The sequence below is a fragment of the Rhinolophus sinicus genome, linkage group LG18, assembly GCF_036562045.2.
Source record: "Rhinolophus sinicus isolate RSC01 linkage group LG18, ASM3656204v1, whole genome shotgun sequence".
NCBI classification, from domain to species: Eukaryota; Metazoa; Chordata; class Mammalia; order Chiroptera; family Rhinolophidae; genus Rhinolophus; species Rhinolophus sinicus.
In genome coordinates, this window is record NC_133767.1 from 12,312,752 (window position 1) to 12,332,592 (window position 19,841).

The following is a 19,841-nucleotide window of genomic DNA, read 5'->3' on the forward strand; positions in this document are numbered from 1 at the left end:
CTGCCCACCACAGGCCCACTGGGCTGCAGAAGGACGGAATTCAGGAGCACGGCTCGGCCAGCCTCCAAACCCCACAAGCCCTAGCATGGGAGCAGACACAGCTACCTGCAGCTGAGCTGCCAGTTCGTCCGAGTCCTTGAAGACCAGGCCGTTTTCCTCATGTTTCACAAGCTCGTGTAAGCTGCAGAGAGAATCGAGGGAGACCTGAAAGGGGCCTGCAGAAGAAACCGAACCCCCGTGGTGCCCAGGCCACCACTGCCCACCCAAAGGGAAAGCTACAGGTCAGGAATAGTCAGTCTGGTTTTAGTGACTCTGTTCTTAGATTTGGCGTCTGAAAAGAAAAACGACCTGGAAAGATACACATCAAAAACCCAAACCAATGCAGGGATGGAGGGACGGTGAACTGGGATTTGGACCTTCTCTGTTACATGGCTCTTTTCAGTGAGAACAGGCTCAGTGGGTTCTGTGGTGTGTTTTTCCCTTAAGTGCACCCCCCACCCCACCCCGGAGGTAGGCCTGGCACATTAAGGGTGACTTTTCTGGGTCACCAGGTGGTTGACCCAACATGCAGAGCTCAGCTCACGAGGGTCTAACATCCAGGATTTCCCCTTCAGAGACTGGCTCCTGAGCCTGTGGCCGGGAAACTGTTTCTAGAACCTGTTCTAACACTGCCCTCTCCAAATGCCTATCTCTGCCAGGAGGAGTGGAGACATAGAATTAAACTCATTTAACTGATTAGAATCCAAGTAAATGAGCTGACAAAAGGGACAGAGAGAGAAAGGGGGGGGGGAAACCCATGTAAATTGTGCAGGCAATTCCAGCCACCATTCTATCCTTTGAGCACAAGGCCCGAGTCGAGATTTTAGGACACGTATTTTTCATCCAACATGAGCTCTAAGTGGAAGCCAACTCCTATAGTGGGACTTGGCCCCCCCACAGGACCATGAGGACTCCTGCTTCCCAGGACCCCCTGGCTGAGCTGCACGGAGGCGGCGCCTTTCCAGGGGTAGGTCTGACCACACTGGGCCCCCCCAGCTGCTGATAGGGGAACCTAACCGCTAACTCCAGGAAGATTCCATTTCCACTCCTACCATTGGAAGGTCACGGCGCACACAGGCAGGCAGCACCCAAACATGTCTACCACCTTCATGGGCAGGTCTAGGCCGCTGGAGGACTTGTGCAGACAGACGCCCAGGTCCGCTGACCCTGCAGGGTGATGGGGCCGTCAGATCGCTGACCACACATCCCATAAGGGCTGTGGATCACGCCTCTGGTGGGGAATGCAAAGTGGAAAGCGCTCCCAACCCCACATCCAATAGCTGAACTTGGCCAAGCAGCCAGGTGAGGGGTGGGGGCACGGCAGGGCTTCCCAGCTGCCCACCACTAACATTTTTAATTAAACTGACCCCCTTTTTCTACTTAACCACGATTTATTTTAAAAGCACCCATCGCAATTACGCTTAACGGTGCAGAGTTTTTGCTCGGGGAGATGAAAATGTTTTAGAAATAGTGGTGATGATTGCAAGACCCTGTGAATGTAATTCATGCCACTGAGTTGCATGTACACTTAAAAATAGAAAAATGGTAAAAATGGCAACCTTTGTTATATGTATTTTATCCCAGTAACTAGGAAAAACCCCCATAGCAGATGCAACAGAAAAGCAGCTGTCACGACGAAAATACAGCCAAATAACTCCCTAACACTCAATACTGGCTGGAAGTGCCTGCCTACCAACAGCTGTCTGCCCAGGACAGCTTACGACTGGCTGCTGGAAGATGAGGCATCAGAACAGTACAGGCAGCAAGCCAGCTGACTCTTCCTGTCTGTCTCCCCAGAGTAATAAGACGAGAAGAGACAGAGGAAGGGAATTCTCAATGGGAGTCAACACTGACTCACTGTGTTTCACCCAACATCGTGTCTGCAACGGCCCTCCCACACTTGGGGAAAGGTGAGCCCCACCCAAGCCCAGGCCCAGCCTCTGCCTGAATCAAAAATCAGGACCAAATGGAGGGCATGGGGGCTGAGAGGACATAACCCTCTCTGAATCCCTCGGCAAACAGATCCCAGGCCCACCAGGCAGGGAGGAGCTGGCACATCAGATGAGGCAATGGCCTCATCTCCTGGAGTTCAGCCAGAGCTCTTCCGACAGGTTCTTGGCAGATGGTATCTCCCTGTCCCAGGTGGCCCCTGGAGCAGGGCCCAAGGCAGGGCCCAGACCAGCCTGAGGCCTGTGTATATGGCCCTTGAGCTGAGAACGGATTTTAATTTTTAAAGGGTTGTAAAAACAAAGACTATGAGATAGAGGCTGGTAAAATATTTACAATCTGGCCCTTTTCAGAAAGTCTGTCCCCTGCCCTAGAGTATTATTCCCTTTTAAACCGCAGCCCTCTCCCTGCAGGCCTCCTGCCAGGCATTCTTACCTAGAAGCAGGGGGTAATCCTCAGCCTCCAGCCATGGGGTACAGACCTGGATGTGCTGGAAATGCTTCTGGCCAATGAGACGGCTGTAATACTCCTTCAGAGGCCCTTTGCCTTGCAGAGAAAATCAGTCACTGCACTGGGCCCATCTCTGGCCCATCCCAGGCCTGAGACACCCCAGCTCCAATCAGATCCCCATTCAGCCCCTTCCAGAAATGACCCCCCAGGGGTATGCAAGCTTCCCCCAAGGGGCTGGGAACGTGGCCAGGACAAACTCTGGCTGGGCACCAGTGTCAACTAGACACAGCTTCTCACATGGACTGCCCCTGTGCCCGGCAGCCGTCTCAGGTGGCACAGCACATCCAGTGGGCTCTGCCACCCCGAGTGCACAAGCTGGGGCAGCTGGCCCAGGCCCCGCCTCCTCCAACCACAGCTTTCTGCTTCTCTCCCCACTGGGCTACTCTGGAAGCAATTTTATGTCAGACAGTGGCCTCTTTCGTTTAAGGGGGGGGGGGGGGGGGGGGAAGGGTGCCTGGAAACCACTGGAAGTGGACAGCTCAGTATCTCTGAAATTATGCTGAGATTCAAATCTAGACTCCATGCCCTGCTGTGAGGACCTTCTGAGCCTCAGTTTCACCCTCTGCCAAGTGGGTGTAGAAAACCCTATGTCAGAGAGCTGCCGTGAGGATTAGCGACAAGGAATGTCACGTGCCTCATGTGGAGAAGGTCACAAGAAAGGCAGGTGACTGCCGCCCCCTCTACTGCCCCCAAGCTAAATACAGGAACATGGAGGGTCCCAGGCGTACCAGTTATCACACAGACCAGAGAGGGAAGGCTTTCTCCATCCAGGATCAGCTGTTCAAACTCTGTGTTTAAGAAAATAAATGTGTTATAACCTGGCTCATCCAGTCAGGTGAAGGAGGAGGTAAAGTAGAGGTGTGGTGACAGACAACTCCCAGACACAAGGTCACTCTCTCAGGTGGCACTTCAGATCTAGGGCCTGGTCACTCAATGACCCAAATGCAGCCTCAGGGCCACCACCTCCACCACCCAGGTGCTCAGGCAGCCCACCCAGCAGCCCTGGGGACAGGAACACTCTGCAGAGGACACCACACAAGGCCAAGCGGGCACCTCGCAATTCAACAGCCCCCAAGTTCAGCTCCTGATCGCAGCCACACACCTACTTTCTAATGCTGCCAGCAAGATGGAGAAGTCTTCGTCCTCTACAAGAAAAGAGAACTGAATGTCACAGGTGGTTTCTAGCTGCCTCCCCGCCCAGCTCAATGCCCTCCCCTTTCCCATCAGGGCCTCGGGGATCCCTGGAGACATGTGGGGCACAGGCCCGGCAGGGATCAGAACGCAGGCTCAGCCAGGCCCTCTTCCAACCCAAGTGCCCAGGAGGGTCGAGACCTGTCCAGCTCGTGCTGCTGACCAACAGGGCCGGCCGCCCGTGAAGACATGTCACCATCCCGCTCCCAGCGTCCCGCTCCGTGAAGGCTGACCTCTCCGTGGCTGGGTCTGAGGGTTCTGAGCTGACGGAGCAGAGACAGAGCCTGTCAGATGCCAGAACGGCGTCTCCCACCAGGGCAAGGTCCCGAAGGTCGGGTGTGGCCACATCAGACCCACTGAGCCCACCCTATTAGCTGACGCCTGGGCCCAGACATGCACTTGCTTTCTTTATCAATAATATTTGTTGCAAGGTGCTGACGTCAAAACAGCAGATAAGACCGCCTCAGCCCTTGCCTTCACCAGCTTACTGTTCTTATTCCCTCAACTTAAGACGAGGATGCTGTGACATCCCAGCTGGCTCCCAGGTGACTGAAAGGAACAAACAACTGGTGTGAAGAGCTGCTCAAAGGACCTTTCCTTAGCCCCAGTGACACCCCAGAGAACACACAGATCCACAGACTCCGCCATGGGGTCAGGAACACTTGGGCAGGAGGGTAAAGATGCCCACAGCCTATCACTTTCCTTAAATGGCCAGAGACTACAATACTTCAGGCTTTGGGGACCATATGATCTCTAGTACAAAATTTGGCTCCACTGTTGCAATGTGAAAGCAGCCATGGACAATACATGAATAAATAAATGGGCTGCGTTCCAGTAAAAGTTTTTTTATGAACAGGCAGTGGGCTGGCAGCCATCATTGGCCAAGCCCTGGATTAGTGGATTCCCAGGTCTGCAGCAAGGAGACGGGGCAGAGGCCAGGACAGCAATAAGCACAAGAGAAGGCAGCTGAAGACGGGAGACGGGAGACAGGGGATGGGAGACGGGGGATGGGGGATGGGATGTGAGTCGGGGGATGGGGGATGAGAGATGGGGGACAGGGGACGGGAGACGGGGGCTGGGGACCTACCTGGCCCTGAACGCAGAGTAGGTGCGGCCCAGCTTCATAAAGAGCTGGTGCTGTAGGTCCAAGGGCGTCTCTTTAAAGAAAGATGCGGGCTTGTCGTAGACAGTCACAGCTCTGCAATGAGATCATTGGGGGGCTCTCAGAGGAGTGGAGAAAGGCCTAAGGAACAGAAGACCCAGGAGAATCCAGAAAAAGAAGGGTGCTTGGGGGATCCAAGTCTCAGACAATAAGAAGCTTTGCAGTGAAGTAGGGGAAAATAGTACATTGCTTTATATTCACACACAAAATATAAAACATTGTTTTATATTCACACACACACACACACACACACACACACACAAGCTTTGAATTACTTGGGAAAGCACAGAGAAAAGTTCTAACATCAGAGCTGCCTGGGCCATCTGGCTGGCTGGAAAAGAAACCCCAGCCTCCCAGTAACTATCTCCCAGGCCCTCGGGATATCCAGATGCCTCGCCAACATGACAGCAGGCACTGCAGCTGGGACCAACTGTGCTGGGACCCCTCGCCTCTCCAGACCCCTACTTGATGCCCCAGTTCTCTGCCAGGTCTTCCCGCATTGCGTTGGTCACACATAGGTTCAGGTGGGACAGGCGGCCGCAGAGCTTCTCGTACCTGAAAAGATGTATCACTGGTCAGCCAGGAGCCCTGGCCAGGCGCCACCACCACAAGCGCCAGGTGACTCAACACCTTCCAACATAAAAGAGGCGGCAACCCTGGGGTCTCCAAAATCGGGAGCACACAGGGTCGCTAACGAGGCACCTACCAGAGTTTGTACTGAATTCCACCTGAACTATTATTTCTTTCACACACCTTTCTTTTCGTCACATTGCTTTTCGGCTTAAATACAATCATCCCCAAGGGAAACTGCCATAAAAAGAAGAACTAAAATAAAGCCCCATTATTAAATTTGAGCCACATTGCGCTGTTCCCTGCAAAGGCTGTGGGGCTGACGTTTGCTCTAAATCAGGGGTGTCCAAACTTTTTTCAACGTTTTTCACCAAGGGCCATATGCGGAAAAATACACAAACAGCCGGGCCACTCACTCGAGGTGAAGTACGTATTGCCTCACCTGGTTTATTTAAGTAAACTAAATATATTTTTGGAATTTGCAGCGGGCCAATTAACAATGGATCGCGGGCCGCAGTTGGCCCGCGGGCCGCAGTACAGACACCCCTGCTCTAAATGTATTACAAAGGGAGTTGTACAAATGTTAGAAAGATGTTAAGAACAAATTAGCTCCAAACTGAGACTTGTGCCCTGATGCCAGGGCAGAACTGAAAAGGGGTAATGAGTGACTGCAGGTTGTTAAACACCGTTGGTGCGTCACGGTCTGCTCCTCACACAGGACACAGAGAAAGCTCCAGAGTTGGACGGCCCTAGAACTGAATTTCGGTCCTCACACTTCTGTGTGGCAAGCGGCAAAATAGCTCTCAGCCTTGTTTTCCTGGCTTGTGAAAGGAGAGCTACTCACAGGGCATCCTCAGCGGGGGGTGGTACAGACTGAATGGGATACTGGCCTTGGCCGGAGCTGGGAATGCAGCAAGCACCCAGATTGCTGCTGCCGCTGCCAACACTGTTACTGCCATCAAGGAATGACCCATCAGGGCAAAGGCCGCAGCTGTCAGTGGCCTGAGGCTGCAAGTCCCCACCAAGGCAGATGTTATATACTTAATGTTATATGCAGAACACGACCAACTCTTCCTGTTCCAAGTCCAACCTGCTCCCACAGGCCCTTCTTCCCTCTCCCTGTCTCATCAGCTGCAGAAGACTGGAACCCGTATCTCCATCTTCCAGCAGCAGCCCCTGGTCTTTACTTGGGGATCTGGTCTGGGTGCACCTGGGACCCCAGCTCTCGCAGTGGAATACCTGTCCCAAGCCTGAGGCAACAGGGTACGGAAGCACCTCAGCCTCTGTGGGGGTCGGAGGATGGCAGGTGAGCAGGAGGCAAGCAGAGGCTCGCTCTCTCCACTGAGTCTGACAGGGTGGGAAGGAGAGCAAGGGGAGCTCCCAAAACCTGAGAAAACCTCCAGGAGGGCGTGTGGAGAGAGAGAGGAGAGGGGTCCTGATGACACCCTTTTTGAGCTCCAAGTCAGCCATTGCTTTGGACGTTTCAGTTTCATGGGCCAACAAATGCCCTCCTTTACTTAGACCTGTTTCCATCACTTGTATCCAGCAGCAGCCCAATTCCCAAGCCTTGCCCTCCCCCCACTGCACACAGGGAACCAACCGGCTTCACCAGGTGTCACACTGGCCCTTCTTCCTACCCCAGTTTGGGGAATAAGGTGTCTGTATCCTCCTCCTGCCAGACCCTCACCACTTGGCCAGCAGAACGAGGCGGTGATTGGGGCCGTGCACCAAACCCATAATGGAGTAGCCATAGTTGTGCCAGTCAATGACGAGCTTGCTCCCACAGAGGCAGCCCACAAACCAGCAGACAGCAATGGCAGGCAGGCCCGGGGGGTTCTGGGAAAGAGAGAAACATGAATAAAGAGGAGGAAACCAGACCATCATCAACAACAGACCGAGTGCAATGTACATGATCGATAAGCAGAAGACCCTCTTCCTCACTAAACAAGGTATAAAAGTCATAAAAGAAGCAAAACCGATCAACCTGAAAAGTCTATCATCGAAAATCAAGGAGACAAAAAATGGAACAGGTGGTGCATTTTTCACCCATCAGAATGGAAACTCTAAAACACTTAACAACAGCCATCCAGGAGCACAGCACATTTATTTTAAAGTGCATGAGTTTGGACCAAGCTCTTCTACCCCCTAGGAATTTATCCCAAGGAAAAAGCTGGATCTGTGCAAATCATGTTCACTGATGCTCTCTGCCACATTATTTGTAAAAGTAGAAAAAATTAGGATGGATCTGAGTGTCCAGTGAGACTAAATAAATCATACATTAATGCACATCACATATTGGGATACAATGCAGCCAATTAAAAGGTGCTTCTACGTGTTAAAAAGCAGTGAATGGGAGCTGAGTGGAGACGCGGCCGGCATCAGCAGCTGCAGAAACGCAGGGGATCCCAGGACAGAACAGAGAACACAAAAGCCAGGAGGTGGGCTCTTTCCCTGCGTCCCACAGCTGATCTCTCCCGCCCAGGAGGCAGCCAGTTGGGCCCTAGGTCGGACAAAGGACACAAACTCCATACCTGGGCCCCTCTCCCCGCTCTTCCAATTCTACCCCCACCCTTCCAGAGATTGAAACTGGCCCCTGAACTGAGGGGTTGTGTCCCATTACAGCGGAGCCTTAGTGCTCAGGCTCTGGGAAGACCGGGCGTGCAGCTCTGACCCAGGGAAGAGGCTGCGAAGAGCGTGATTTTTGCTGGGCTGGGAGAGAACAGACCCCTCCACCCCCAGCCACCACCTTTTCTGGCCTGCCTAGGGCAGGGCAATTACAACTGCGGAGGCACTCCCAGGGATCAGTGGCTGACATAGCTCTGGGCTTTCAGCAGCTCAGAAATCTCCCGCCCGCCACACACACACACACACACACACACACACACACACACACGGAAGAAGTGCCCTAAGACTCAGGAGAACTGGACTCAGGGCTGGTGGTGCTACTCTCAGTGCGCACAGGTGCAGGCAAAGGCAGAAACTGCACTGACTTTGTAGAAACTATCACCCATACCCCTCAGCCCCACGCATCTAAATCTGCAGTCCCAACATCACTCTGGGCAGCAGGTGACCGGCTCTGCCTGCACAATACACAAAGGACTCTTTGGTACAGCAGAGGACAACCTGGAGATTACTTGGTGGGCTTAAGCCAAGACTGGCGCTGCTTTTTGTTTTTTGTTTTGTTTTCTCTTTATATCTTTGATATCTTTGCCTGTGTTGAGTGTGGGTTGTCGGTTGTTTTTACATGTGAATGTATTTGATTTTTTATTTGTTGTTGTTGTGCTTGGTGATTTGCTTTGTTCTGAAATTGCCCTACACCAGAGCCCAGCTTAAGAGGCACAAGATTCAACACACCCAGAGGCCAACTCTAGACCAAACCAGAGTATTACCAGGTTTGACCTACAAGTGACACACCCAGAGGGCATTCTCTACAGGCACAAGAGACCACAGAGGCCAAACCTCATTTAAGTGGTCAACCCTTACGCAGCAGAATATCCTGCAGGGGGAAGAGCCAAGTCTCACAACTAGTCAGCCTAGGAGTTAACCCCACCTACTCACAAGCAAAAAGCAATTAAAGATCTTCTTTAACAGGACAATATACACAACACAAGAATCACCTTTGAGTACATGCAGAGGAGAAGAACGAAGTAGTGCAAGTCAAATATAAAGGACACATACTACATAAGATAACCCAGCAAGAACTAAGAACTCTAGGGGATCTACCTAATACATCGAAGCAAACACAGAGAGTCAGCCAGAATGGGGAAACAAAGAAACATGTCCCAAATAAAAGAACGGAAGAAACCTCCAGAAATGGAACCAAATGAAACAGAGGTAACCAACCTATCAGAGACAGAGTTCAGAACACTGATGATAAGAATGTTTAAGGAGCTTAGAGACGATATAAAGAAGGATAGAGAAATCATAATGAACAACCAGTTAGAACTAAAGAACACAATTACTGAAATAAAGAACACACTTGAAGGAATTAACAGCAGGTTAGATGAAGCAGAGGATCGAATCAGTGACTTAGAAGACAAGTTAGCAGAGATCACCCAAACTGAACAACAGAAAGAAAAAAGAATATAAAACAATGAAGATGGTTTAAGAGACCTCTGGGATAACATCAAGCACAACAACATGCGCATCATAGGAATACCGGAAGGTGAAGAGAGGGAGCAAGGGATTGAGAGCATATTTGAAGTAATAATGTCCGAAAACTTCCCTAACCTGATGAAGGAAACCAACGTACAAGCCCAGGAAGTGTAGAGAGTTCCAACCAGGATAAACCTAAACAGGTCCACACTAAGACACATTATAGTTAAAATGGCAAAGGTTAAAGACAAAGAGAGAATCCTAAAAGCAGCAAGAGAAAGACAAAGGGTGACATACAAGGGAATTCCTATAAGTCTATCAAATGACTTTTCTACATTGAAGGCCAGGAGGGAGTGACAGGACATACTCAAAGGAATGCAAAAACCCGCCTACAACCTAGATTGTTTATCCAGCAAGGCTATTATTTAAAGTTGATGGAGAGATAAATATCTTCCCAGGAAAGAATAAGCTAAAGGAATGTATTCCCACCAAGCCTGCATTGCAAGAAATACTAAAAGGACTTCTGTAAATAGAAGAAAGATGAAAACAATCTAACTACAAATTTAAAAATGGCAATAACTGTGTACCTATCAATAATCACTTTAAATGTAAACGGATTAAATGCTCCAATCAAGAGACATAGGGTGGCTGAGTGGATAAGAAAGCAAGACCCTTGTATATGCTGTATACAAGAGACTCACCTCAGATCAAAAGACACACACAGGCTGAAAGTGAAGGGTTGGAGTAAGATATTTCATGCAAATGGAAATGAGAAAAAAGCTGGAGTTGCAATACTTATATCTGACAAAATAGACTTTAAAATGAAGAATATATTAAAAGACAAAAATGGGCACTATATAATAATAAAGGGATCGATTCGAAAAGAGGACATAACCCTAGTAAACATTTATGCACCCAACATAGGAGCATCTAAATATATAAAACAGATATTGACTGACATAAAGACAGAGATCAACAGTAACACTATCATAGTAGGGGACTTCAACACACCTCTGACAACAAGGGACAGGTCTTCCAGACAGAAAATCAATATGAAAACAACAGCCTTAAATGACACATTGGACCACTTGGATTTAATCGATATTTTCAGAGCATTTCACCCCAAAGCTGCAGAATACACGTTCTTCTCAAGTGCACAAGGAACATTTTCCAAGATAGACCATATGTTAGGCCACAAAACAAGTCTTGATAAATTTAAGAAAATTGAAATCATACCAGTTGTCTTCTCCGACCACAGTGCTATGAAATTAGAAATGGACTACAGGAAAAAAACTGGAAGACACACCAATTCATGGAGGCTGAATAACCTGTTACTAAATTATGAATGGGTCAACCAGAAGATCAAGGAAGAAATCAAAAGATATCTCGAGACAAATGAAAATGAAAACACGACGACCCAAAATCTATGGGATGCTGCAAAAGCAGTCCTAAGAGGGAAATTCATAGCATTGCAGGCCTACCTAAAGAAACAAGAAAAATCACTAATCAACAGTTTATCTTCACACTTAAGGGATCTGGAAAAAGAACAGCAAAATAAGCCCAAAGGGAGTACAAGGAAGGAGATAATAAAGATCAGAGTGGAAATAAATGAAATAGAAACCAGAAAAATACAAAAGATCAATGAACCCAAGAGTTGGTTCTTAGAGAAGATAAACAAAATCGACAAACCTTTAGCCAGACTCATTTAAAAAAAGAGAGAGAGGACCCAAATTAATAAAATCAGAAATGAAAGAGGAGAAGTGACAACAGACACCACAGAAATACAAAAAATTTTAAGAAACTACTATGAGCAACTATATGTCAACAAATTTGACAATCTGTGAGAAATGGACAACCTTCCAAGGCTAACTCAAGAAGAAAAAGAAAACCTGAATAGACTGATTACCACCAGGGAAATTGAATCAGTAGTCAACAATCTCCCAACAAACAAAAGCCCTGGACCAGATGGCTTTACAGGTGAATTTTACAAAACGTTCAAAAAAGAATTATCACCTATTCTCCTCAAGCTCTTCCAAAAAAATCTAGAACGAGGGAAGACTCCCAAACACTTTTTATGAAGCCACTATCACCCTGATCCCAAAATCAGACAAAGACACCACAAAAAAAGAAAACTACAGGCCGATATCTCTAATGAACATAAATGCAAAAATCCTCAACAAAATATTAGCAAACAGAATTCAGCAATACATTAAAAAGATCATACACCATGATCAAGTGGGATTCATCCCTGGTGTGCAAAGGTGGTTCAACATCCGCAAATCAATTAATGTGATAACCACACTAACAAAATGAAAAATAAAAATTACATGATCATATCGATAGATGCAGAAAAAGCATTTGATAAAATCCAGCAGCCATTTATGATAAAAACCCTTAAGAAAGTGGGAATAGAGGGATCATATCTCAACATAATAAAGGCCATATATGATAAACCCACAGCTAACATCATACTCAATGGGGAAAAGCTAAAACCATTCCCCTTAAGATCAGGAACAAGGCAAGGTTGCCCACTTTCTCCACTTCTATTCAACATAGTGCTGGAAGTTCTAGCCACAGCAATCAGACAAGAAAAAGAAATAAAAGGCATCCAAATCGGTAAGGAGGAAGTAAAATTGTCATTATATGCAGATGACATACTATATATAGAGAACCCTAAAGACTCCACCAAGAAACTATTAGAGCTGATAGATGAATTTAGTAAAGTAGCAGGATACAAAATTAATATTCAGAAATCAGTTGCATTTGTATATACCAATAATAAAACATCAGAAGGAGAAATTTAAAAAAAAATCCCATTTACAATTGCTTCAAAGACTATAAAATACCTGGGAATAAATTTAACCAAAGAAGTAAAAGATCTGTACTCAGAAAATTATAAGACACTGAAGAAAGAAATGAAAGAAGACAGAAATAGATGGAAACACATACCATGTTCATGGATAGGAAGAATTAATATAGTTAAAATGTCCATACTGCCTAAGACAATATACATATTCAGCGCAATTCCTATCAAACTACCAACGACGTTTTTCACAGTAACAGAATATATAACCTAAAATTTATATGGGACCATAAAAGACCCCAGATAGCCTCAGCAATCTTGAGAAATAAGAACAAAGTGGGAGGTATAACGATACCTGACATCAAATTATACTACAAGGCTACAGTAATCAAAACAGCATGGTACTAGCATAAAAACAGACACATAGATCAATGGAACAGAATAGAAAGTCCAGAAATAAATCCATGCCTATATGGCCATTTAATCTACGACAATGGAAGCAAGAATGTACGGTGGGGTAAAGACAGTCTATTCAATAAATGGTGCTGGGAGACCTGGACAGACACATGCAAAAAAATGAAGTTGGACCACCTCCTTACACCATATACAAAAATAAATTCAAAATGTCTTAAAGACTTAAATGTAAGATCTGAAACCATAAAATTCCTAGAAGAAAATACAGGAAGAAACTTCACTGACATTGCCCAGAGTAAGATTTTTACTGATATATCTCCTCGCGCAAGGGAAGTAAGAAAAAAAATAAACATGTGGGATTACATCAAACTAAAAAGTTTTTTCACAGCAAAGGAAACCATCAATAAAACAAAAAGGGACCCTACTGAATGGGAAAAGATATTTGCCAATGATATATCTGATAAGGGGCCAGTATCACAAATTTATAAAAAACTCACTCAACTCAACTCCAAGAAAGCAAACAACCCAATTAAAAAATGGGCAGAGAACATGAAGAGACATTTTTCTAAAAAGTACATACAGGGCCAGCCCAGTGGCTCAGGCGGTTAGAGCTCCATGCTCCTAACTCCGAAGGCTGCCGGTTCGATTCCCACATGGGCCAGTGGGCTCTCAACCACAAGGTTGCCAGTTCAATTCCTTGAGTCCCGCAAGGGATGGTGGGCTCTGCCCCCTGCAACTAAGATTGAACACGGCACCTTGAGCTGAGCTGCCTCCCGGATGGCTCAGTTGGTTGGAGTGCGGGCTCTCAACCACAAGGTTGCCAGTTCAATTCCTTGACTCCCACAAGGGATGGTGGGCTGTGCCCCCTGCAACTAGCAATAGCAACTGGACCTGGAGCTGAGCTGTGCCTTCCACAACTAAGACTGAAAGAACAACAACTTGAAGCTGAACAGCACCCTCCACAACTGAGATTGAAAGGACAACAACTTGACTTGGAAAAAAGGCCTGGACGTACACACTGTTCCCCAATAAAGTCCTGTTCCCCTTCCCCAATAAAATCTTTAAAAAAAGAAAAAAAACGTACATACAGATGGCAAACAGTCATATGAAAAAATGCTCAAACTCACTAATCATTAGAGAAATGCAAATAAAAACCACAATGAGATACCACCTCACCCCAGTCAAATGGCTATCGTCAATAAATCAACAAACAACAAGTGTTGGCACGGATGTGGAGAAAAGGGAACCCTTGTGCACTGTTGGTGGGATTGCAGATTGGTGCAGCCACTATGGAAAACAGTATGGAGGTATCTGAAAATGGAACAACCTTATGATCTTGCAATTCCACTCCTAGGTATCTATCCGGAGAAATCCAAAACTCTAATTCAAAAAACTTTATGCACTCCCATGTTTATTGCAGCACTATACACAATAGCCAAGACATAGAAACAACCATGGAAACAATGCCCATCGGTAGACGACTGGATTAAGAAACTGTGGTACATTTATACAATGGAGTATTACTCAGCCATAAAGAAGAAAGAAATCTTACCATTTGCAACAACATGGATGGACCTAGAGAACATTATATTAAGTGAAATAAGTCAGACAGAGAAAGACAAATACCATATGATCTCACTTATATGTGGAATCTAAAGAAAAGAATAAGTGAATGAACTAATCAGAAACAGTTTTGGAGACATAGAGGAAAAACTGAGGGTTGCTAGATGGGTGGGGGGGTGGGGATAAGGGGGAAGGTGAGGGGATTAGAAAACAGTCGGTAACCACAAGATGGTCATGGGATTCTGAAAATTAATATGGGGAACGTAATCAATAATGTAAAGATTTTGTAGGGTATCTGATGGACACTTGTCTTGTTAGGGAGACCACCTCAGGGATGATGTAGATGCCTGATCACTGCACTGTACACCTGAAGCTGAAGTTGAACAGTAGTGAATGTCAACTACAAGTTTGTATGTATATGTATGTATGTATGTATATATATGTATATGATGTATGTATGTATATATATGTATATGTATATATATGTACATGTATATATGTGTATATGTATGTACTTAATACAAGAAGTGGAGTATAGCATTAGGAATAGAGACAGTGGAAATGTAATGGCTCTGTGTGATTTCAGAGGGTTAGTGGATGGGGGGAGGGGGGTTCACACAATGTGAAGGATATAAAAGATAAACATCTAAGTATTACTTTGTCTTCTGCACCTGAAACTAATAAAAAAAAAAAAAGCAGTGAATGGATGAGGATAAGAGTATTAACTCCAGAACCAGAGTGACTACCTAGTTCAAATCCTGCCTCCAGCACTTCCTTGCTGTGTGACAATGGGCTACTTCCACAACCTCTCTGAATCTAGGTCTCCTCAACTCTAAAATATAGGAAATACAAGAACCTACTCCTTAGGATTGTTGTGAGGGATTAAATGAGTTAATACATGTAAAACACTTAGATACGTAATAAGCACAATGTAAGACTTATCTGTGATGACATAGAAAAACAGGCTGGATGGGTACCATACCATAAATAGAATGGACACACACAATATAGGCTACCACTCATGTCCTCGAAAGTTTATACACACATCATATGCAATTTATTTTCCAACTTGTGCATTTTTAAAAGGCCGGACCAATATATGGTGATGGAAGGAGAACTGACTCTGGGTGGTGAACACACAATGGGATTTATAGATGATGTAATACAGAATTGTACACCTGAAATCTATGTAACTTTACTAACAATTGTCATCCCAATAAACTTTAATGTAAAAAAAAAAATCTTTCCATGGGAATAAGATATACTTTTATAGTGTTCAAAAAAAAAAAAAAGGGCTGGAAAGTAAACAGTTAACAGTGGTTCTCCCAGAAGGAAGCAGGGCTGAACATACCTGGAGAAAGATGTAGGCTGCCGACTCCCTGCACATTAACTTCCACAGCAAGTGCACGGCCTGAAATACAACTTTGACTCCATACTGAAGAATGTGCGGCCCAACTGCAAGTCAGAAAACGGCCGTCACTACCAAAGGAGTTTTTGACAATTTGCAGATTCTTCCCAACACACAGATTCAGAGAAATCTGGAGTTGACTATCCTACCTGCAAGTCTCTGGAGTTCTGTCAAACGCACAATCCGAATTCTGTCGTTTTGCAAGAGTTCATCGTGGGGTTTGGAGTCTGAAAAGAATGTCCCCTTTAATGTACCGGACAGGGCAATCTAATTTAAAGTCAGATGGTCCTCCAGCTCAGCCTGAAGAGTGGAGAGTGTTTTGGAAAAGAAGATTTTTCCAAACTGCTCTCTGTTCCTCAACAGCCAGAACAGAGAATGAGGGCAATTCCTGTCCAGATTCCACCAGACTGTCCACAGAGAGAGGGCCTGAATCTTACTCATCCTTACTTAACACAATGCCTGGCACATAGTAGGCCCTCAAACTTATCTAGATTCCCTGGATGGTGGAATTACCCCACCACAGAAAGACCCCTAGGAAGTCCCACTCCACCCACTCACCCCGGGATAGCAGACTTCAAATAGGGACCAAAGGCAACCAATGCTCTTCTTGCTTTTCCTTGATAGGGAGTTGAGCTGCCCTTCAGCTAAAGATGTCAACACCACAAGCTGCCTCCCTCCTCAGACACACCCTGGCAAGAGGAGCCTCAGAGACGTGGTTACCAGTACTGGCCGTGGAATCACACACACGTGGGTTCCAGTTCCTCTTTCCACTTACTAAGAGGATTAACTGAAAACTATGCAATGAGTTCGTTTGGCTTAGCACTGTCTTGGCATATGGCAGGCGCTCGATGAACCGCGGGCTGTTCCTAGAGACCCACTCGGCGGAGCGTGGGCAGAAACCTGGCAACCGCTGTCCAGGCCACAACTGGGCTCGCCCAGTCTCCGAAAGCTGCCCCAGGGAGGAAGAAGGAAAGGGGCGTCCTCGCCCCGGCCCCTCTGGGGCGATCCAAGCCTCAGGTGAAAGGCTCAGCCTCCCTCCCAGACCCCGGGGCACTCACTACAGAAGCCCAGGAGGGTCACGGAGAAGCCGCGCTTGGCCAACGACAGCGCGTGGTACTGCATTCGGGGGCTGCGGCCCACATCGCCCAGCACCACGACGAGCACGTGCCGGGCCGTGCGCCCCCGCTGCCTGCGCTTCCACGCGAGCAGCAGCAGCAGCGGCAGGGCTACGAGCAGCGCCAGCAGCACCACGTAGGGGGAAGCCATCTTGGCGCACTGGCTACAGTCACGTGACCGCGCTCCGCCGGCCGGGCGCGCTTTGCGCAGCCGCATATTGAGCCCCCTCACGTGGGTGGGGAGACGGAAGGCGCGGGCGTGGTTTTCTCAGTGGCCACACGGCCCACTTACAGGTGTGCCTGAGGGCCAAGAATTGATGGCATTTAAGGTAAAGCTGTTACACTATGTGTGGGTCTAAGAACATTTTATTTCAAAGTTTAAGATGATTTCAAAATATAGTGAGACAACAATTTGGGTGAATCTCATCAGCATAATGTTGAGAAAAGCGGCCAGGTGCCAAGTACCTACTGGCTGGTCCCATCTATATAAAATCAAAGCTAATCTTGGCTGTTAGAAGTCAGGGGAATGACTTGTTTGGAGGATTGGGGAGTGAGTGGGAGGGGCCACTGGGAGGTAGGAGTTAGGGGCCATCGATCCGGGTGCTGGTAACGTAGTATGTTCCCACTTGGGAGAATTCATCCAGCAGAAAACTTATTCATTTTTTCAGGGTATGTTTTGTGCTTGAGTAACACATTTAAGGGCCGGCCTGGTGGCTCAGGCGGTTGGAGCTCCATGCTCCTAACTGCAAAGGCTGCCTGTTCGATTCCCACATGGGCCAGTGGGCTCTCAACCACAAGGTTGCTGGTTCAATTCCTCGAGTCCCGCAGGGATGGTGGGCAGTGCCCCCTGCAACTAAGATTGAACACGGCACCTTGAGCTGAGCTGCCGCTGAGCTCCCGGATGGCTCAGTTGGTTGGAGTGCATCCTCTCAACCACAAGGTTGCCAGTTCGACTCCTGCAAGGGATGGTGGGCTCTGCCCCCTGCAACTGGCAACTGGACCTGGAGCTGAGCTGCGCCCTCCACAACTAAGACTGAAAGGACAACAACTTGACTTGGAAAAAAGGCCTGGAAGTACACACTGTTCCCCAATAAAGTCCTAAAAATAATAATAATAAATAAATAAATAAATAAATAAATAAATAAATAAATAAATAAAACATTTAAAAGAGAAAGGGAAGAGAAGAGGACAAAGAAGTATCCATAGTAGTGACGGACCGTTTCCCCCCTGACCCTCCAATTTCACTTCCCAAAGTAGCCACACTACAGTGTACTGTGTGTCCATGTGGCAGCCTTTTGACTTGGACAGGTGTCCCCTTGCTGAGAAACACTCCCACCTTTGTTGCTGCCCCAGAACCTGCAGAGCACCAGCCACCACCTGCCCTCGGACCTGCCTCACCCACTTATACATTTGACAAAGAAATGAACAGCACCACCCAGGATGAGAGCCAACGCCTTGGTGATTTGGCCTTATTGCTTAAGCAAGAGCCTCACTCAACACGGGGTTGCCCAATTGCCACATGGGCCAGTGAGCTGTACCTGTGGGCTTGTATTTGTCTCCTAGGGGTTTATGATCAGTGGACCTGGGCGGTCCAGATGGCGGCCTGGGTGCCCGGATGTGGAACCGGAGGGCTTGGTCATGCCCCAAAACCCTTTGCTGCGAGAGGCAATGCAGCAAAAAACCCCTGAAGCATTGAAGGGGGAACTCTCTTAAAACTCCATACCCGCTTTGTGCTCAGGGAGGTTATGGTCTTTTCTAACCTGACTTCCCACAGCTCAAACACACCAAATAAATTCTAATAGACCAATTTTAGTCTCCCGCAACGCATTCACTGGCGGGAATGTAAAATGGTGCAACCACTGTGGGAAATAGTTTGACAGTTCCTCAATAGTGAAACATAGATCATACCACATTGCCCAGCAATTGCATCCTAGGTGTATATATCCTAGAGAATTGAAGACAGGTTTTGAAACAAAAGTTTACGTCAGTATTATTCACAATAGCAGAAAGGTAGACCAACTCAAATGTCCATCAACTGATAATAAAATGTGATCCATCCACATAGGGAATATTATTCAGCCATAAAAAGGAATGAAGTACTGATGGCTTCAGCAGGAATGAACCTTGAAAATATTATGCTAAATGAAGTCAGACACAAAAGGTCACATAGTGTATGATTCTATTTCTGTGAAATGTCCAGAATAGGCTAATCCATAGAAATGGAAAGTACATGAGTGGTTGTGGGGGGTTGAAGGGCTGAGAGGAGTGGGGAGAGTGGGGAGTGACTGCTAATAAGCATGGGTTTCCTTTTGGGGTGATGAAAATATTCCCAAATCAGACAGTGGTGCTGGCTGCGCAACTTTGTGAATATACTTTAAAAGACACTGCCTGTACACTTTAAAAGGACAAACTTTATGGTATGTGAATTATATCTCAATAAAGCTGTTCTTTTTCAGTGTTCAGGGGGAAAAAATGTCTAAAAAGTCTGGGAGGTGTGAGGGCAGAGGTGCAGGGAAAGGCAAGAATGAAATTTAAAGGTTGAGAAACCTTAACCTAGAGCCTGCTGACAAGGAACGTCACGTGTACATTTCGGTGGTGGCATTTTTATTATTTTTATTATTCTCACAGATCTGTAGTCTGTTAACTGAAGCCCTGGGGCCAGGTATGTTTCTGAATTCAGAACTAGGAGCAAAATATTAGAAAGGAAATATGATGTGCATGCATATGACGGTCAGGCAAGGTTCAGGATAGAACCCAATAAACCAACACAGCTATTTCTGCCAGGAAACAGATGTACTGCACCCAAAGCGAGCTACTTGGGCTAACTCCTCACCATCCGATACAGAAGCACAAGTGGCCATCGGGCTCTTCTTGAAATGTGCCCTGAGTGTAAACACCCCTTACATTTCAAAGAGGAAATGTAAGGTATGAGAAAACTATTCCTTGGTATGAGGAACCTGTTTTTTAAAAGATGTGAAAATATAACCATTTTTTGACAAGTTGAAAAGGTAATTTTTTGGATCT

The 19,841-nt window shown here is 46.7% G+C and overlaps 1 protein-coding gene across 3 annotated transcripts in view; it reads right to left on the bottom strand.

The window, feature by feature from the left end:
* ALG1 (ALG1 chitobiosyldiphosphodolichol beta-mannosyltransferase) overlaps positions 1-19,841 on the bottom strand; it is a 42,694-nt gene that overhangs the window by 2,622 nt on the left and 20,231 nt on the right. Inside the window, exons 1-12 of one of the 3 annotated variants that reach the window (XM_019756459.2) lie at positions 16,761-16,992; positions 15,852-15,929; positions 15,646-15,749; positions 7,107-7,255; positions 5,315-5,404; positions 4,775-4,885; positions 3,829-3,950; positions 3,603-3,641; positions 3,225-3,284; positions 2,422-2,532; positions 1,092-1,206; positions 106-181 (exon numbers count right to left, since the gene is read on the bottom strand). In XM_019756459.2, the coding sequence (XP_019612018.2) occupies positions 106-181; positions 1,092-1,206; positions 2,422-2,532; positions 3,225-3,284; positions 3,603-3,641; positions 3,829-3,950; positions 4,775-4,885; positions 5,315-5,404; positions 7,107-7,255; positions 15,646-15,749; positions 15,852-15,929; positions 16,761-16,968 (1,263 nt within the window). In that variant the 5' untranslated portion in view covers positions 16,969-16,992. Of the gene's footprint in view, positions 1-105; positions 182-1,091; positions 1,207-2,421; positions 2,533-3,224; positions 3,285-3,602; positions 3,642-3,828; positions 3,951-4,774; positions 4,886-5,314; positions 5,405-7,106; positions 7,256-15,645; positions 15,750-15,851; positions 15,930-16,477; positions 16,497-16,760; positions 16,993-19,841 lie in introns of those variants that run through there. The other 2 variants (XM_074323108.1, XM_074323107.1) reach the window with 2 other exon arrangements.